This window comes from Zootermopsis nevadensis, unplaced genomic scaffold (genome assembly GCF_977971745.1).
Source record: "Zootermopsis nevadensis isolate Lab colony 2312 unplaced genomic scaffold, Znev_1.0 Znev_ptg000010l, whole genome shotgun sequence".
NCBI lineage: Eukaryota > Metazoa > Arthropoda > Insecta > Blattodea > Termopsidae > Zootermopsis > Zootermopsis nevadensis.
This window is the reverse complement of record NW_028259142.1, coordinates 6,542,082-6,563,859: the sequence shown is the minus strand read 5'-3', so window position 1 is coordinate 6,563,859 and position 21,778 is coordinate 6,542,082. Positions and strand designations below refer to the sequence as shown.

Sequence of the window (21,778 nt, the reverse complement as noted above, 5' to 3'; positions counted from 1 at the left end):
AGAAGCACCACAAAGTGGATTCTTGTTTACACCCAAGGAAAAAGTTGCGATGAATAAAAGTACTGCCAATAATCATGCTGGAATCCTGAAATCATCACATTCATATCCAGGATGTAAAAGGCATGTGGAAAAATATGCACTGGATCAAGCTTGTTTTGAATCATAGAATACTATAGTATTTTTCAGCGTAATTGGCGGCTGAGTCAACTTCTGCTCTTTGCGAGTGACCAATCAACACAAAGAAGGTCTGTTGGTAAGCAGGAGACCTTAATCTGTTCAGAAACCCCGTGGTAGAAGCATCGGCAGCCACTCTGCGTTGTTGCCAATTCTTACATGTTCTTTGCGTAGTGTTGTGGAATCCAATGTTCCGCGATGCTACATCTGGCACCACTCTATGTTGTTTCCTCACTATCTCGCCCCTCCACCTCCCACCTCGACTTCCTACCATGGCAAAAGTACATGTGATTGGTGCACGCTTCAGCCGCCAATTCGGCTGAAAACTGCTAGTCATGTGTGGATATGGTAAGGAATCAGAGAAGTTATAGGTGGTATTTTCCCTATACTTGATAGAGACTTTGTACTAACCTTGGCATGGGCAGTTCAAGTAAGGATTCATACTGTTGCTGCTCGGCAGATGTTATTCCATCTTCCTCTATCTTCCTATTGGAGGTACTATCACAGAGAACATCGTCTTCTGATAGGCTGCTATAATTATCAAAGATGGCATTTCCTTCACTTACATAACCATTTTTACAGCATGGATATTTTTGACCCCCCATTACACACATGTCAAGATTGTCACTGATTTTATCTACCACTGATTTATCCATCACGGTTCTGCAACCGATGTTGAAAGTATCCGTGTCTAAACAGCTATAATTCTCACAAACTACAGAACTTTCATGTAAACAAAAATTCCCTCTGGCCTCTGCCACTTTATCTGTCTTCTTGTCTGTTTGATGTAAACTTTTCTTCTGGTCTCTGCCTTCTATATAATTCATCAGAACCCCTTCACAACGCTCAAAATGAAACCGCACACTGTGATAAGCCTTAAGATAACGGCTAATATCACAAACACAATCGCTGTGTCTGCGACAAAGAGGTGATGTGTTCTTTCCTACTTTTTCACCTGATAATGGACTTAGAAGGCTGAGAGATCGTGACACGGGTCTGCTGGTTCTCACATAATTCTCGACGGACAAATCGGTTTTTAATCCACCATGCTCACGTTCAAGTTCTATCACAGATGGACGGACTGTTATGACTCGATAACCACTCTTGCTCGTAGAACAAGTTGTACACTGCTTGGTTCTTTTCTCTCTTCCAGGAACATTTATATTTTCTTCTAGAAAGTCATGTTTCCCTGAACCTACGTTTGTATCTGACTGAAATTTTTTTGCTGAATCAAATTCATGTTCACAAAAGAGAGGAGGGGCATGTAGACTAGAGGTACTCAATACAGATGGATAATCATCACAGGCATCATGATCTAAAGTTTTCTTGTCATTAGACACGGCTTTCTCGATATGCTCACTCTCACATTTATGTGACTGTTTTATATCAATCAACTGTTCATTGTCACCTATCACAAATATTACATCACCTTTTCCTGACCTGTCTTCATCTTCACTAACACTCTTAACACTAATTTTTTCACAAGACACTGTACATGAACCTGACAATAGATTCTCTGAGTTTTCTAAAACTTCACTAGGTTTTGCTTTGAATATAGGAGAAGTTTTAACAGAAGACCTCTGCCGTTCACTCTCCACTCGCTTTGGTAGAAGCACTTCTTCGACTTTACTATCTTTCCCATTATCCTCATTCTGAAGGTGATACAGTATCGCAGAAGTGGGAACACGACACAATCTGCTTACTTTCAAAGAAATATCTTCATGCCGGAATGAGAAATCGCTCTTTACATTATTAAGTTCAACCCTCTCTAAGTCTGCTACGCTAGGTTTATTGTCAGGATGTAAAGGAAACTTGCTGTCTTCAGTTTCATCATCGATCTGTAAATCTGCTAGACTTGGATACAGCCGACCTGTTCCCGCACAGGATTTTGGATCTGAGTTCTCAAGTTCTATTGCACTGATAGTATTGTCTAGCCTCTTCATGAAACTGGGAGTTCGCCTCATACCGCCTCCTGGTGGAACTAATAAATGACCATCCTTCCTAACGTACCCGACACTCGATTGATCTAACGGAACAGATTTTTGGGCACTGGAAAAATCACGTTCTTTACTGTCACAAATGTTGTGAACTGAATAACAGTCACCTTTAATAACTTTAGAAGGCAACGGACTAGACGTCATTCTCATATTATTACTGCATTTATCTGGGAATGGACAAAAACTATTTTCAGCTTGAAGTTCCCTACCTATCTCAACCCCATGATCAACCCTGTTATCAAACACTGTCATTACATCATGACTTGAAAGAAAACGTCTTGTGAACGATGAATGAGAAGGCTGTGGATCTTCGTTGAGTAAAGTAGTTCTGGATGAACTGTTGGACTGACAACTTGTAGCTGCACTCAGATCACCAAATTGCTCCTCTGTGGAGTCTTGACTTTCAACAACAACTCGTTTCTCTACCTCACTGCAGCGAATAAAGTATGTTAATGAACTCAAAATTCTATTCAGAAGCTCCACTTTCTTAGCACCAGATGTGACGACTGTTTTTGCAATCTTCAGTGGGTAACCCAATGCACCATACAATTCTCCAAGTTGGGCCCACAAAGGGTTGTAAGGGTGTGATTTTGACAATGCATCCAACTGAAAAAAAAAGAAGCAATTTACAATAAAAACTAGGTCCTTTCATAACAGTCCATCTGCGTAAAAATTGCAACATATAAGAAAGAACAAATAAGTTAGTAAAGTAAAGCCACACAATTACGACTGAAGAAATTCTAATATGCAACTTACTCCTCTGAAAATAACATATCAGTACTGCAGAACAAATTATTTTACGACAAATTTTAGGCCAAGAATTTAATTTTACTTTCTTACACCTCTTTTATCTTCTCATATTTTTTTATTTCTTCATCACGAAGTTCCCTTATCTGTCCACTACATATATATATATAAAATCATTTTAAGAAACAAAGGTGCTGGTATTGCAATGTGATGAAGTGGGAAATTTCTTTCTTCATGAAGAATGAATGAATAAACCAATGGTAAATTCAAAAACTGTATCTTACTGTGAGGGCTTGACAAATAAACATGGTACCCCATTTACAAGAGGCAAGTTGATTTTGCAGACACATAACCAGAAATTCACATTTTTTAAATTAATGAGCTTTGCTTCAACTTTAATATTTCACTGATGTTAATATGTTCGCAGTATTCTTCCAAGTACTGTTTCTTAGAACGTCAGAATGATCACATAAAATACAGCAAACATTATTTAAATGTGAACACAGAGATAAGAAAAGAATATTACAATACTTAATAAAATAATCAATGTGATTCAAACTTTGGTACTGTGATGTTATTGACTATCTTATGTGGAGATCCAACTTCTAAGAACAATGCATTAAATTATATTTACCTTCATATTTGTTGTACATTAACAACTGGATTCTAAAATAAAGCAATTATATTTCAAAGCCATTGTGGTCGGAAATGAAATTTGTAATGTGGCAACAAGTACATAAAATAATTTTCAAATCTGTTTATTTCACCTTCAGTTATTTTTGCATTTAGAATAATTCGTATTTGTTTCTGTTTTATAAAAATTAAGAGGATTATTTGGTGGATATGCCAATGCACAGCCTTTCTATAATGTCTAAGTATTAATACTACGTCAGTTACCCCATTCCTATGTGGTCAGCTATGTTTGTTTGCGGTTTATTTAACGACGCTTTTTCAGTAGCTCAGACTATACAGCATAAAATGAGAGGATGATAATAAACTGGAAAGAACATGGAAGGAAGCGGGCATGGCCTAATTTAAGGTACTATCCTGGAATTTGCCTGGAAGGACTGAGGAAAACCACAAAAAACCCAGTCAGGATAGCCAGTCTCCAGGCCAAGATTTGAACCTGGGACCTACTGAATATGAAGCAGGAGTGTTAACCACTTTACCACGATGTTCGATGGTCAGCTACAGAGGCAGTGAGACTGCAACATGATCATATGAATTCTGGTTCATTAACTTCATTTTCTAAAATATTTAACCCAAGAAAAAATCATATAAAGTAATATTGGAAGAATGAGGTGGACACAAATCACAACTTATCCTTTCACCAAACACACACTTTCAGGTTTGCATGGAAAGTTTAGCAACACGCATATTTGCAGAATCTTGTTGGACATTATAATGCTAACAATCCTAATCAAATTCATGGTGCACCAAACACCATATTCTTGTTTATGTAAAAAGATTCTTCCACGTTAACAAAACACTGTAACGCATGCAGATATATCAAGGGGGGCTACTTCCTCTTACCACTATTGCTGACTCATCAAGGTAAATGACACAGAAAACAAGAGTAGGAACAGCAACAACTGATGTAGAGATCATGAGTGTGCGTGAGTATAAAAACCGTGCCTTGGATCACCCATCAAATGATCCATCTGTATGACATATCATGTGTTGCATTCAACTTCTCTAACTTACAATTACAGTAAGTATACTCCATACTGGAATACACATAATATCCTCATGTGTTCTTTACATTGTGCATTTAAAGGTATTAAAAGTCTCTTGTTTAATAGTTTCCATTTTAGCCACCAGATTGCAGCACCACAATATCTACCTCACGACTTTCCTTATCTGTCATTTTGTTATCACTGCTCATAGGATATTCAAAATATGATTTCGACGTCGTGTAGAGTAGCACAACCTCCAAATCACATATCATCCAAATCCATCCAGTGGTTCTCCAGTTGAATTGCCTGGACAGACAGACATGACCAGCCCAAAATGCATTCTCACTATGCACTTTGTGCAAATAATGCATACAAAACAGTGTATTTATGCATCAATATTTTAGATATATAAGTGACAGGTTCTCTAGATTTATTTCAGTATGAGTTTAAGCTAAAAACAGTGAGGTTCTACTGTTCCAGCAAATTAATATTTATAATAAGGTTGGGTCCCCTGTTTCTCAAGTGCATGCCAAGACAGTACATTGAACCACTGAAAAGAGATGACTGAATCCTGTCGTACATACTTCACCATTCATAACATCCACAACTCATTAAGAGATGCGTATACCTGCAGTTGATAAGAGCACTGTTAAATAATAAACCAATCAATACGTTCAGAACAACCTGAAGTTAAAGATTATGTAATGACTATGGTGGGACAAATGTGAATATCTACAGAAGTGCTATCAAAACTTCAGAGATTAGAATGTGCACTTACCAGCTGCCCAGTGCAGGGTTTCTTCGTGATTTGATGAGGGGCCATCTTTCCAGGAAAAACAGTGGCAACCCAGCCCAAATGATATGTCAACACAGCTGTCACCAGAGTGCTTACAAAACTGAAAATAAAATGGGCAGAAGTCCAGTTATTCCAATCATGGTGTTTAGAAAAAACTTGTTACACAGCTTACATATATTCATAAGCTACGTGAAGCAAATTATGGGTAAAATGTATGTTGGACTAGCAAGGAAGCAAGCAAATAGTGTACAGAAATTTTCCATGCGCAGAACAGATCCTAATATGCAGTTGGTTGTAAATGTAAGAGGTTGTTTGTAAAATGTAAACTTTTGCATATGCGAGTTTGTTCTTATGCAATTTCATGACTAATTTAACCTCTGCGGAGGTACCGGGGTTATTTTTACTACGCGATTTTCTATACGGCGGCGTCTTACATGAAAGCAACTATCGCATAACAGCAGAGATGACTGTACACATCAATCACATGAAAGAATCGCAGTCAATCGCGGGGACCAACGGATTGCCGATTGTAAGTGTATAAAATATTTTTTTTAAATTCCCTTTATTTTATTTACGTTATTTCAGAGCTTTAAATGTAATGCCATTACATTACTCGTCAATGTTTGGGTGCTGGGAACGCATGTCATTGACTTCCCATTGATTTACATTATAAAAGAGTTTCAATTTACGCCGGTTCATCCAAGAACGCATCCCGGGCGTAAATCGAGGGCTACCTGTACGTACACAAATAAAAAATAAAGTGGCAGCACAGATTATCCATGTCATTTTTTGTTTCTACCTTTAAAGAACTGTCTAATATTTCCCCCCCCCCCCAAAAAAAACCCACAACAACAACAAAAAGCTTCCCAAGAACACTGCTGATACTCCAGTTAAGGAGACTGGTACATCCTCTCCACATGCTATTTGTTCTACAACTAAGAATACATTCGCTTCAATGCTGTATTTATGGCAAAATACTTCGTTTGAAATATACTTTTCTACTGGCTACAACTTACAAGTTGGTAGCCTTGGTATCAATGTTTGCAATGAGATGGCAGAAGTCTTGCAGGAAGTTGTATGACAGGGATGAGCTGAGATGGTTCAAGCCAGATGTAAGACCCAACCAAACCGGGAAAGTCAATCGAGATGCCGAAAACACATCAAACAACCACTAGATAAATGAAACAAATGTTACATGTTATCACAAGGCTCATTTTAATAAATATGAACACACAACTATCACCCAAAACATTTTACAACAATGCATAGGAAACCAACACCAGGCAGGTAATTTGAATATATCTTCTTTTAATGGTAAATTAAAATCTCAGCACAATGAAGTTTCAGAATAACGAAAATAATGTTCATCCCCATACTAAAGTACCATATACTATTATTGGAAAATATCTCAAAACAACAAATACTGGTATAACAAAATTTCAGTGTAATGCACTAAAACCCTATCTCGGCTCAGAAGAAGAGATTGTTCAGTTTGACAATTTTTTGAGAATAGAATTGGAAAACACTGCTGTTTCTTTGCAGTAATATGTTACAGCTAGTTTGATGGGACATGAGATATGGCCATGAGTTGTGCAGTACTCACTTGAGTTGAGAATAACTCAAGGCTCATGTCCTAAAAAATTTGTAAACTTGTACTAGATGTCACACACACATATACAGTGTGTCCGTAAAATAATGGTGGGGTAACAAACAGTCATAGTTTTGGAACAAAGCATGATATAGACATTAAATAAACGTCAAAATAAAGAGAAACTCTCCAAGAATCTTACCTGTTCAGTAGATTTTGATATGCGCTCCTTTAGTTGCCCTGCAGACATCAAGACAATATTCAAGCTCTTGCCATACACGACCGAGAATTTTTAGACAAGTTTATGTTCAGTGATGAGGCTATGTTTCATGTTTCAGGACGAGTCCATCGGCATAATGTTAGAATATGGGGTAATGAACCTCCATATGTTATTATGGAACATCAACATGATAGCCCGAAAGTTAATGTGTGGTGCGCAATTGGACAAGACAGAGTCATTGGCCCCTTCTTTTTTGCTGAACAAACTGTGACGGGAAAGAACTTCCTGGATATGTTAGAAGGGTATGCAGTGCCCCAAATACCGGAGAATTTCATTCTCCAGTTAGATGGACAACCTCCACATTTTGTCACATTCGTGCGGGATTACCTAAACCAAACATTTCCTCAGCGATGTGTCGGACGAGGATGGAGAATAGCCTGGCCTCCACGCTCTCCAGATCTTACCCCTATGGATTTTTATTTGTGGGGTTATGTGAAGCAACAAGTGTTCTCTGTCCAAATAATAAATTTGGACCATTTGAAAGAACGGATCACTGAAGCTGTTTCATCTATCACACTGGATGTTCTTGATCGTGTATGGCAAGAGCTTGAATATCGTCTTGATGTCTGCAGGGCAACTAAAGGAGCGCATATCGAAATCTACTGAACAGGTAAGATTCTTGGAGAGTTTCTCTTTATTTTGACGTTTATTTAATGTCTCTATCGTGCTTTGTTCCAAAACTATGACTGTTTGTTACCCCACCATTATTTTACGGACACACTGTACACACCTCTACATGTATTAGATGTCAGTAAATTACAAGACAAAAATATTGCTTGCTCAAAACAAAACACATCATAAAACATTTCAAATTCCTCTAGTACACAGTGTGGGGCAGAATAAAATAACCACAGATGACAACACTGCATCAATTTTGGACCGGGCAGATAAAAATCTTTCAGAAGCAAAATTCTGTGACAGTCAAAAAATAAAACGGGTAATAATCTGAATGCAAAAGCAGCACATGATACAGTGAACAAAGTGAGAGGAAAGTAGATCCAATTGTCAGTAGGTGGCACACTGTGAAATTGGAAATGATCATTTGCCAAGCTCCTGTGTGTCTTACAATGGCATGATGTCCACATCAAATATCACCTAAATACTTAGTGTATGCATGCTACTGCAAAGAATGAATAAAAACCATTATCATATGCGAACAGAGAATTTAAACCCTGTACTACGGGGCTACCAGACAGATTTTAGCTTTGTGGTTAAATGGTTTGCCAGTATACCACTGACACAGCCAAATGGATGGGATGAAAGCCTTGACACATGGCGGACAAAGGACAATTTAAATAATCATGCAAGTGTTAGACCATTCTTGTTGACATCATAATAGCAAAGCATATAAATGCTTTTTGCTTGTAAATACCATTACCACTTATTTACCAAAAATGCACTGATCTTTGGAAAATAATAAATTTTAACTTTTAAATTTGTTTTATGGGGTCCGCAGTGGCCGCGCGGTCTGAGGCGTGGGCCTTGTGCTGCTTGGTCGCAGGGACCGTGGGTTTGAATCCCACTCAAGCCATGGATGTCTGTCCGCATTTTTCTGTGTTGTGCTGTCCTGTGTACAGGTACAGCCTCGCGACGGGCCGATCCCTCATGCAAGGAGTCCTACCGAATGTCCATAGATCAAGCCAACTAAAAAGTTGGGGACCCGTAAAAGGGTATTGGAAAATGTATAAAAATTGTTAAACCGGAAAAAGAAGAAGAAATTTGTTTTTATTGCTTTTAATTACAATGACAATATGGTGTAAGTAAAACTTCATAATCAACCATGATACCGAAAGTCTCACCATTACAGATATTGGGAAAACAGTTTAGGGAAATTGGATTTGGGGGAAAAGTGCAGCTTAAACTCAAGTAAATATGGTATGTTGTCTTCAGAGGATCCCAGCAGATTTTTCTACTCACAGATTAAAGCCTTCATCTCTGTCAAAGACAAAACTTTGCTAATGCAAAGAACATCATTCCCCTATCATGGGTTTCAAGTCAATGTTAATATACACGTTCTCTATGCTGAAAACCATTCTCACACATTATGCTATCTCTGAAAGTAACATAATCCACCCTACGGGTGCTCCTACATTACAAATGGATGCTGCCCACTAACCTAGGTATGCAGAGGTCAGGAAGGTCATCAGAGACCATACCTGGAGGTATCTGATCATCCCCCCATAAAAAATGATAACGTGGCACAATAGTCCAAATGGCACTCTATTTAATTTTTGGATGAATTTAACTTCTGCCCCTGTGTACGGAGGGCCCAATAGTGTAGTTCCCTACCTGCTGCATGTCCTCGGATCCCTCCATCATGAGATGCACAAACATCTCCTTGTGCAGGTAGGCGTGCTCCACACAGCTGTGAAGTCTTTCGATCATTCCTTCCACCACGGTCATATGTTCGAAGAAAAACAAGTGCATTTCTCTGGAAAAATAAAGAAATATGTACAGACAATCCCTGCTCTTATGAAGAGTTACATTCTTGGGGAACGTGCTAATTCCCACAAGCAGAATGTTGTAATTGAGGGTTATATTCTAGAATGAATGAATAATTACACAAAAAATTACTGCCTGACAAAACATACAGTCAACACTCAATACGGTATAAACCACAAAATTGTTAAAAAATCAGCAAAATATTTCACAACATGCACACCAAAGCAGAGTGTAAGGTAAACTGACTCGCGTGCTTTCCGTGGTTTCACTGACTGGGTGATGCATCCTATGCATTTTCAATACTACATGTTTGATTTTGTTTGGAAGATTTTGGATGAGTTCACATTCAGACGGGCCACGCAGAGCGGTAAAATTTCATAATGTGAATCTTCATAAAGCAAGGACTGACTGTACAGCTATGAACTTTATGGGATGCTAGATGTTTGGAATACTAAACTTGATATAAAATTGTAACCCCACATTTTGAAGTAATTTTCATTGCCATCTGAAACAACTGAGACATTTTCATACCATTCATTTGAGCAATTATTTTATAATACAAAGGTACAAAATGTAAAGTACTTAATTCTTAGTTACTACAACTCATGACCAAGTAATTTTTTTATCTGTAAACACTGATTGAAACATTGTTAAAAATTATTTTTGCATAAAAATTACACCATAATATTATGCTTAGAAATGACAAAAATGTACATGTGGAAACAAACTTTATGTATTTGTACATACAAAAATCGAATGTAAATTTTGCAGGACATGTTAATGTTATATAAATGTGTAATTATGTTTACTAAAATTTAATTTGCACTTACTTTTCTTCCTCTGGTGTAAGATTAATCACTACAGCAAGCCCAAGTTTTGTTCTACGGTGCCCTGATTGACTAGTATCATTAGGAAGGTCATTCATTGTGCTTCTAGATGACAAGGGAGAACAATGCAAGCCAAGCTCCAAGGAGGTGCTCATGTTCCTCAGCCATCGCCGCTGAAGGCTTGACAGACTGCCACCAGAGGGACATGACACTGGATTGTTGTAGAATGAGCCAGAACCTGCACATGTACCATTCATACATTTAATTTAGTCTATTTTCCTTATTTCCTTACTCTGTTTGCTTTGTACTTTATTTTATGGCCATAAAATTTTCAATAAAATGCTAAATAATGCAGAATTAAACACTAGCTGTGTAGATATGTGCAAACGTGACATAAAAGATGTTTGTGGAATGAAGAGAATTTTCTGTGCCATTAACTATATTCTTATAGGATTTGAGACTTTCATGGCGAGTACAATCAATAAAATCTTCTCAGGCTATTTTGGCAAAATGCCAGGTAGAAAGCAGAGCCAAACAAACCGAGCGCTTGACTCCGCCCCCTAGCTCCATGGGCCTGGGTCCGGACATGAGTACTGGTCCCGGGCAGGTATATCACAGGCGACTTTTGAGGTATCCAGTCACATCAGAACTCTATCCCGAGTTGGTTCCCGAAATGTCAGTTTACTACAGTAACCAGTAGGCGCGGCTGATTGCCCAAGAAGATTTTATTAACTATATTTTTATTTTGAAGGCTCTAAATTTAGATAATTTTCAGTGCCATTAACTACTTTTTTATTTAGAAGGTTCAAAATTTAGTAGGTCAACTTAGTTTCAGAGAATTCTTACTTTATATTTGCATAAACTCTGGTTTCAACAAAGGAGTCAATAAATTCATCAAATTTCAGAACTCCACATATCAACAGTAAATATGTAGTGTTACCTTCTGGTCTGTGAAGCCATTTAGGAATGTATCAACTCCATCTTCAGTTTAGAAGATTACGGTAACACATTTCTTCTAAATGTTTGTAACCACCTACAAGACTACATGTGTCACAACCCATAAGATTGAAATATATGAACATACTCAAATGCTGAGTTGTCAGGTTTGTATGCTATGCCACCATAGCATGAAATGCAAAATATCTGAGTTGAACATACAAATACAAAAGAACTAATGTGGCTTTGTAGATCAGGAAAACTGTATAGCCAATAGATTTTAATGCCTTATAGATGACAATTGCTCACTACAGTCATGAGATCTCTGAAGTTACATAAATTTATTCTTTAGCTTGCTTGCTTTCAAAAAAGCTGTAACTGAAGAACCTGATGTAAGATTTTAAAGTTTTCACGTCTTCTGGGTTATTACGCCATATAGTCTGGTACAAGTTTACCGAAGTTTCAGAGGTCCTTGCTGCCTCCATCATCGGGGCCTCTGAAATATCGGTAAACGTCCACCAGACAAGCAGTGCAACAACCCAGAAGACAGCCATCATCTGAAGAAGCTGTTCCCGTCACCTAGCGGCAATTAAAGTCCATTCACATTTTTACAGAAAATGAGCTGTGCTATACTTTTATTACAGTGGTAAACATTAGGGCATATACAATTATCCGTACTCCGTCTGGAATCTGAACTGGAAGTGTAAGTCCCAATTCCACATGATGAATAGCCGCCAGACCCCACGCTACTTGTTGACTGCAGGGAAGCATCTCCACAGAAACCGCTGTCCACTTCTAAACTGTTGTAATGATGCTTCGTCTTCAGCTCAATATCCAGGGGACCACTCCCAACGCTCGCTAAAAAGAAAAGTGGTTTACACAGTCTCATGTGGAATTTTGTAATCGACAGAGGTTACAATTAAGCATAATAACTCACCTTGCCTTGTATCTGAGCAGCTGCCTTGAGAAACAAAGTATTCACTCATTGAGTTGATTGAGCTGCCACAAGAATCTTCCAGGCTGCGGTCACTGTAACATATTAAATGTCTGTATAGAGACAACCTATATTTGTATTTAGTACTGTCAAGGTGGTCAATGGACTCAACATATAGCTTGCATGGGGAAAATGAGAAATGTATACAGAATTTTACTGAAAAATCTCTTGTCATACCAGAAAAAGTAGGGAAATAAATCATGACATTATGAAGAATAATTCAACTAACTCAATACAGTCTAAAGGTAGGTTTTGGTGTTGGGGTAATTTCATCCTCTGTGTTATATTACCAGAGATATCAGCCTCTCTACACTGAAAAGAAAATACTATATTTCAGAAACAAAGCAATAAATGCAATACATTAATATGTGACCACAACATGTCGCTCAAGAAAGTGTACATTAAGTAAAAATAGCAGTCTCATTACTGGCTTAATCTTGGATCTGAAATATTTTTTGATCTGCTCAATATTTACTGAAAAATATCTAAAAATGTATTTAATCCTTCTGATCCAATTTAGGCAAAAGCTGAATTTAGTTAGTACACTTTATTAATATGTACCACATCCAATCAAAATCCACTTATCCAGAGCAGAGATGTCACATGTGAACAGATGTACAGGGCGAAGCTAACAGATGCTCATGCACTGTTTCTGAAACATGCCCAAAAATAGGCAGTAATGAAAGACTACAAAATATGAAAATCTTAGATATCCTCCACTGGGATAGCAGGCAACTCCACTGACCTAAATTTTACACATACTATAAAATAAACATAGGTGAAAATGACCCAAGTTCAAACACTTCTAAACAAAATATAGTACTTTAGCGATGACACACTCATCTGCCACTGCTGATTACATGAGTTACATCCAGTGAGAAATCTTGCTGACATGTAAAGTAGTACATTTTATACTGTTATACACTTAGTATACAATGCAGATTACAAGATCAACTACATGAATTCTTAATCATATAGCCAATGGTTTCTCCATGTGGTTTGGTGCTCACACGGGAATGTAGGTCCATTCTGACAACATCCATCACAACATCTCTATCAGTCATTATTTCAGTGCAATAAACGTTACTTATTAGATGCTCCCAGTTAAACAGAGGTGACATTACTACGGATTGGCAGGATAAGCCGTCACACAGCCAAGTGGAAAATAACATTCTGTGTTCAGAGACTCTATTTATTACGGACTGGAAAAATTCTGTTCACTCCTGATAACACGGGCATTGACATTTATCTATATCTGCTTGAACATGACTTCCTGCTCTGGTTCATTCCTGATGGCAGAGCTGAGGTTAAAATGTTGACCTACCTATACAGCTCAGTGTATTCCATACATCATAGCATTTTTACTTTGTTAGAAGTAAGAGGTAGAGGACGTTGGTTAACCCTTTGTTACAAAGGCAAAGTATCTTTTTATACCTGATCTCAGCATACACTAACTAACTAACTAGATGGCTTACCAAACCCAAAGGATCATCACCGAATTAACCAAAGCCCTCCACCGGACCCTGTCCTGGGCCAACAAAATCCAGTCTCCTTCAACTCCTATCTCCCATAGATCCCGCCTGAGATTATCCTGCCATCTACGTCTAGGTCTCCTCAGCGGTCTCTTCCCCTCAGGCTTCCCAACGAATACCCGGTGCACACTTCTTGTCCCATCCATGCGCGCTACATGCCTCGCCCATCTCATTCTTCTCGACTTAATTACCCTGACAATATTGGGGGAGGAGTACAGATACAGCATACACACATGTACAATTATGCTAATATGGCTAGCTAGATTCATATGTAAAATATTCTAGGCTCCAAGACTGATTATTACCATTGCAGCCTCCATGGGTCCATTGATCCAGCAATACACATGCAGCATTGCCATAATGACAACTGGCAGGGGAAAACTAAAGTACATGGATAAAAGCCTATGCAAGTGTAACTTTGTACACCACAAATCCCACATGAAATGCCATGCGAATAAGCCTGGACTTTTGCAGTGAGAAGCTGGTGATGAACAGACTCGGCTATGGCAAAGCCACATTTACAAGACATAATGTAAATTTATCGTCCCGCGCCATAACCGCGCGGTCTGATGCATCATGCTTCGGACTGGTGACATGGAATGTTCGCTGGTTTGAGTCTCGGGGAAGAAGAAATTTTCTCATGAGCTTTCGACCAGTGTATGGGACCGGTGCCAACTCAGCATCGTGAGAAAATTGGGGAGCTACAATGGGTAACGTAATCCGGTCAGGAAAGTTAGCAATGGCTGGGGGTTCGTCGTGCTGACCACACGTCATCCTATATCTGGTTGGATGATCGTTCACCTCTGCTTAGGCATGTGAACGTGAGGCCAGCAGTCAAGCTTGGCTCTCTGGAACTGTTACGCCACGGATTTAATTTAATTTTTTAATGTAAATTATGCTGACATAGCAAAGGAACCACTTAATCCTGACATCTATGGGTCAGTACACAAACTATTAAATTTTTAACTTCTAACTTTCCATGCACTTTCCTTGTACCCCCAGTTCAGGTTACTATCGGTACAAAAACTGCGTTGCTAACACTTTTTAGGTAAAGTATTAACTATTTTTCACTTCTGAGCAGTTTTATTGCAACTGATATGTGTTTCAGTTGTAAAATTATTCTTTGAAGAAGTGGGTTAAAGAAAACCACCACTTTGGGTTACTTTAACACACAATGTATTTTCTTCCTCTAACTTATTTAATATGAAATGAGACAAAGTAAGTCTATGGAATTCAATACATACAACATGCACAGCAAATATGAATATATCATTCAATACGGCATATAATGACACTGGTAAGTACAACTGCCACATTAGAATTAAATCACAATTTGAAAACTTTCCTGTGAAAATTATCAGCAGAAACAAAATCATTACCGACTCGTAATTTAATCCTCACATTAAAAACAACAAAAGTTGATAATATAAGAATTTAAATGGAATTTCACTCTTCAATTCAGGAAATTAGGAAAATCCCCTTTTCACTGGTTTTTGTTGATTAATATTTTTACATGTGATGCCACTTATAAAGTAGACTGTCCTCATCTCCATCCCTGGAGGTCATTCTAATTATTCAAATGGTTTGGTTATCAACTGTAGATATGTTTAGGGTTAGATGAAGCTGAGAGGGCAATTATATAATATAGCATGAAAGAGACTGTGGAAGAAGCAAAGACAAGTCTTTTTCAAGATACTAACCTGACATTCTGGAAGCACAAAAAACTTGACAACAACAGCCAGCATACTGGCTGGAACTTACAAATTGTGTATGTCCTGTGTATATGTCAGACTTGTTAACACGCAAGTTGCCCTCTTTTGAATAGAAGTGCTATAGTTTTTCAACATACAGAATTAATACCTTACTCCTCTGCTGCGAGTGCCTGTTACAGGTGAATGGAAGACTTTTGTACACATAAGGCGAGATGGTGACTTCATACTATGAACCTTGAACACACTGCCTTGGAATGCCATTGCAACGGAACCAAATATCATTTCACCGAGGACTGTCACATCTGAGTTTGGTCTCGTATACTGCAACAAACAGCAAATTATAAAGGAAGCTCAAGAAAGTACTCACTCAAGACTTAGAGGAAAACTATCACCTACCATCTCTTTAATACTAAAGTTCTGCTCAGCAGTTAACTTATTGAATGGGTCTTGCCATGCACTTCAATCATGAGTATGTCAGACAGGGTACTTGCAGCAATATTTACTGAGGCCAATACAGGCTGAAAGCAACAAGTTACAGCAGAATTTTAATTCTTCGTTGACTTAATTTTGTTTACTTTACTTTACACAGCTCCTTTTAATTGAGTGAGTTGGGTCATACTTTTTCCAGTGTAATCTACCGTCATCAAAACCCTTTAGAATAGATGGTTTTAGATCAGATAGTAATATTTATGCATGAATGTTTCCAACATTCTAAGTACATATTGCTACTTATGCAATAAGAGGTGACACACATACAGCAGAAATTTAGCCCCACTCATTTGAATATAATTGCAAAATAGGTTCCATATGGAAGAACTAGACAAAATTGTCATTAATTTGTCACTCAATTCATTCTTATGTTGGGGGTAGAGGATTTTTCCTCTAGCCTGTGTCCAGACTGGCTCCGAGACCCACCCAGCCTCCTATCAATGGGTGCTGGGGTCCTTTCCTAGGGGTAAAGCATGGCACTGACCACTAATCCCTACCTAGTGCCAAGGTTAAAAATGAGAAGCAGCTATACTTCCTCTCCCCCCAAGTGCCTACATGGCATATAGCAGGATAGTTTTAACTTTACATTTTTTATTTACTAATTCTTATGTATGGTGTCTTGAGCTAATAGAAATAATTTAAGATGGCAATCTGGTATGAGGATGATGAGACATGTTCTATAAAGAGGACTCAGACCTAAGCATGACACTGTGACATCTTAACCTGCTCCGTATAAATACATGATTATACAGGGTGAGTCAGAAGAATGTTTACAAACTTCATGTGCGTGTTCCAGGATCAAAAATAAGAAAAAATGTTTTTATGAACATGGGGTCGCAAATGTTTCATTTTCGAAATAGTTGTCAACTGTACTCCTAATCAGACCTATTGTTTTCCATTATAATCTTATCATTGCTTGTGTTTCCTTACTGGACAGTTTCTATTTATTAGAGGTAATTTTATATTGTTTTTACTACCTTCCCAAGAGTTCATAAATTTTAAGCCAGAGACAGGTTTTTATTTTGTATATGTGTGTGTTTTGAAATCTGTCTTTAATGAAACTTGGTCAAGTAGGAAACTGTTTGTGTTGTAAACTTTCTGCCAATCCATGAGTGTATCATTTACATACATGCTAGACCCACTTCTACCACCATCAATACTCAGTTTACTTATAATCATTAGCTAGCAACTTCGAATTTCCTTGGGGGATAAAAGAGGTTTTTACATTTTCTTTTAGCTTTTTCCATAGAGCCCAGAAGTATTTTTCAACATAAAAGTTAATGTGACTGAAGATAGCGAAAAAGAGAAATTGACAGTGGAACAAGGGTACATTTTAAAATCAGAGAGAAAAACCAGTGACTAAATTGTAGTAATGGTTTAATGAAACAGAAACTAAGGAAGACTGAAAATAAACACAACAATGAGATTGGGTAGGAGTGGTTTGTAAATGCAAGGGCTAGAAACCTGCAAATATCTGGGGGTAGCTTTAGAGAATATATTTATCATTTGCTATACAAGTAGATCTTATATTCAAGCCTAAATTATGCTTCAGAAGTCCAGTATATTCTTCTCTTCAGTACAATTATTACAGGTTAATGAGAATTGGATTTTATAAATTCATTTAGATATTACTGTCATAAATACCACAGTACTGAAGGATAAATGATTTATAATAAAGTGTAACATAAGTACTTGCTTCTTACCTGGTAACCAAATCCATTTGTTACTTCAACAAATGAATCAGTCTTTTTGTAGTCCAACTTCTGCCGTGACCCAAATTTAAGTTTGCTGCAGGGCCGATTATCCAAAGGTACTTTTTGAACAGCTTTTGAGTCAAATAATAATTTACGACCTCTCCAATCACATTCCCTAAACAAGAGAATCCTTACTTGTTCTTTGCTGAAGTTGAACGGCTTCCAACTATTAGGCAAAACAGAAACATGAGTTACTATTGTTTCAAATGTATCAGGTATGTGAAAATTTCCAGTACAACTGCACTCTCAATATACCACGAATGTTAATTTATTACCTTTCAGTTTCATTTTTACCAAATGCAACATAACCTTGCTTGTGACTTTTCTTTCTCGACGGAAACAACCTGTTCAGTAAAGCCATACTTTCCGTTACCTTCAATATAAATTCTTTAAGAAATTTCGGTTACATCTTCCAGACACCAATTCGTAGAGCAGAAAGTTCTATATTTACTTGCAACTTGGAACGGTAAATAAAAGTCACGTGCTCAACTTTCACAAGTCAAGTCATATGATTATTTGGTCATCTGCTCACTCGAGCCAAAGCGTAAAGCCTATACGTCACAGATGATCTAACCTCCAAATCTAAACGTAGTAATAGTCATTACCGTAAGATGTCGCAGGCATCGTAAAAAGAACATCTTGGCAAACAAGATTATATCTCGAGAGCTCGATAGCAGAAGAGTCTGTATTGTGTTCGATCAGTCGCGTAATTGGAGCAGAAATTACGCGCCCGTTTTAAAACCCGCATGCTCACTAACTTGTACACAGGATACCTACAAGATCTCTTTGTTCAGTTAAAATTCACACCAATTCAATGAAATATCTAAACGGCAAAAACGTTGATTCGGTATTAAAAATAATTAAAAAATTGAAGTTTGTATAAGTTTGTGTCCTAGTAAAATGCTGATTTCCAGTACACTCTCAGTGTTGGATCTGTCCAATCAAGATCCACGTACATAAAAAATGTCAGAACAAAAAAATATAAGTGAAGATAACTGTCTTCTGGGTTGTAGCATCATGCATTTAAGTAGAAGTTTACCAACGTTTCAGGGGTCCTTGCTGCCTCCATCATCAGAGCCTCTATCATCTCCAACGTATATCAGATTATATATCAATTAGTATTTTGTAACTTTTCAATAGCAATTTAAAAGGAGCTAAGTTGGGGTATTAATGGCTCAGCTGTATGTATTGCACATTGCCTAAAACCATTAACTCTACGTACACTAAACAGCTGGCAAAGTAATTCTGCCACCCATTCAAAATACTATGGGTACCTGCAAGCAGCTAACCATTCAAATTTTTTACGAAGTTGACCATAGGCTAGACCCTTCTTGTATTCATTTATGCCCCTGTTCAGTTCTATAATAATTTTGTTCTCACTGTTTCAAGTGTATTAATTTTTGTCTTTCAATTTTTTCTCCCCTTCAAAATTCTACTGTCTTCACAGCTTACATCCTCCATATTATCTCAATTCATTGGGTACTGCAACCCCTGTAATTTAGCATTCTTCCTTCTAATCTGCTAGCCCAGAATCTGTCAGGCAACAATGAAGACAAATTAAATACAAGCTCATTTTCATCTACTAATATAAGAGTGTAACAACTTCTGGGAGTGTTCCATGTCAATAATACAAAAATTAAGCAAACAATTTTACTCAGTGCGGTATCTACAAAAATCCAGATATGTAACCAGTAAAGCTTCTATATTGGTTTTAGAAATTCCGATAATTTTTTGAATAAATGGGTTATAAGTATATCAAATCTAAAACTTCTTGACGATGGTGAAGAGTCAATTGAATAAAAATTTCCTTAGATATTATCCAACTGTGTAGGAACCTGAAGACGGAGATAGAGTCCCATCTCCGAAACGTCGTTTTACGTTTTATATTTACTAGACGATGGATAATATCCAAGGAAATTTTTATTCAATTGGGTTATAAGTAGTTGCAAATAATTTTGAGAGACCAGACAGTTTTATTGAAGAACAAATATTTAAAGAGGGCTGTCTTCTGGGGTATTGTACCACGTAAAATAATAAATTAAAATGTTTTAGTGACTGAAGTCTTGCATCATATGCATTACCTCAATTTCACTTTTGTCTTTCTGTTTGATTGTTCATATTCAATAAACCCAGTCTTTAATACTTGCTTATTATTTGTAATTTTTAAGTATAAGGATACTTGCATTCCACAGTAGCCCCTTCATAATGTCATTAAATTTTAAAGTTCACACCTTGCTACTCGAAGCATGTATCACCTATTAGGTTTACCCTTTTAAATTAAGTGGTTTCATACAATCAGGATACGTTTTAATGCAACAGACCAACTCGCTGCATACATTAAGTTATGAGAACGTAAACGAACGTCACGGTTGAGTGACCGGAAATCATGTTTCATATTTGGGAAGTCCCTAGTTCAGCCGTCTGCCTTGAGATCTGCTGTCCTGAGTTTCTCGTAATTTTCCTCAGTTCTTGCAAATACTGGCTGCAATAAGAATTTAAAATATACTGCTTCCCAGTTCGTGATTCGTAATAAATTTCCCATTAGACGAATCTGAGGTCACACTTTGAGACAGATGAATTTCGACACATTTCGAGTGAAACATCCAGATAAACTAACCAAAGCATTACTAATGACTTTGTTTACGGTCTTCCGGCTTGTGACACCGTGTAGCCTTGTAAGTAGTTAATATGTCTCGATATTCATCTAACACCTGAAGACGGAAGTGATATGTCCCTCTGAAACACTGGTAACCTGCTCAAAAACTACACGGTGTAATCCAAGGAGACTTTCACCGCCGTAAAACATCAGATCTATTACCGATGATTTTTCACGATGACGTAAGAACAATTAGACCACTATATACCCTTTTATCGCTGTGATCTAATATGGACACGACGAGAACCCAACCCAGGTCCGTTAGGTGTGTGGTCTCTAGGCATTACGCAGTCTTGCCATGTTATGTTGAAAGCATCTGCATTCGCTGCAAAGTAGCCTTTTCTCATCGAAGGCGAACTCTGATCCCGGATAGCGTCTGCGTAATTATTTTGCAAGAGAATCATATCAAATTTACTTCGATGCCTCGTAGATAAGGCCCGTTGAATTTTAACGGGTAATAATTTCTTCGTTATCTTCATCCCTTGTACATCAGTTTCCTTTTCTCTCTGCTTTTCTCAAGTTCCACCTGTGCTCTAGAGCAGTGGTATTCAAACTTTTTTGTTCGCGTACCCCCAGATATAATTTCTCTTCAACTTTGTACTCCCAAAGTTGATGGTGTATAATTTAAGTTATACATAATATATATATATTCTACATCTAAAATAAATTAAATAAATTACATTACTGATTATTCAGTGTTTATCGTAAAATAATATATATATTTTTTTAAATTTCACGTACCCCCTAAGATAGCTTCGCGTACCCCAGGTTGAATACCACTGCTTTAGTAAACCATTCCCGCCCGCGTCAAACTTAAAAAAAAAAAAGAAAAAAAAGAAAAAAGTGTGAGATGTGTTATGTATCACGTTATTTCAACGTGACGTATATTACAAGTATGTTATTTAGCGTCATTAATCAGAACTTTTGAATATCTCCGAGTGCAAGAAAACACGAAATTGACATTTTTATTCGTATAGAACAGACATTGATCCGAGAAACAACGAACGTGTGGCATGTCACTGATCACAATTTGATAACAACAACCCAGAGTAGCGGTTATAAATTTTAGATATCAGTTGTCTTCACGAGCCACACAAACTGTTAAAAGCACAGGTAACATATTGGTATTGACTACGATGTCAAACTAGCTCTCATTTAAATTATCAAGTACCTTTCTT

At 37.4% G+C, this 21,778-nt stretch overlaps 1 protein-coding gene across 6 annotated transcripts in view; it reads right to left on the bottom strand.

Annotated features, from left to right (window-relative positions):
- LOC110835981 (folliculin-interacting protein 2) overlaps positions 1-21,778 on the bottom strand; it is a 490,121-nt gene that overhangs the window by 5,881 nt on the left and 462,462 nt on the right. For 5 of the 6 annotated variants that reach the window (XM_087346352.1, XM_087346354.1, XM_087346353.1 and 2 more), the window contains 9 exons: positions 17,894-18,110; positions 15,850-16,022; positions 12,401-12,492; positions 12,142-12,321; positions 10,531-10,765; positions 9,548-9,689; positions 6,407-6,561; positions 5,373-5,490; positions 586-2,777 (listed from right to left, as the gene is read on the bottom strand). In XM_087346352.1, coding sequence (XP_087202478.1) covers positions 586-2,777; positions 5,373-5,490; positions 6,407-6,561; positions 9,548-9,689; positions 10,531-10,765; positions 12,142-12,321; positions 12,401-12,492; positions 15,850-16,022; positions 17,894-18,110 — 3,504 coding nt within the window. Of the gene's footprint in view, positions 1-585; positions 2,778-5,372; positions 5,491-6,406; positions 6,562-9,547; positions 9,690-10,530; positions 10,766-12,141; positions 12,322-12,400; positions 12,493-15,849; positions 16,023-17,893; positions 18,111-18,219; positions 18,481-21,778 lie in introns of those variants that run through there. The other variant, XM_087346351.1, reaches the window with a different exon arrangement.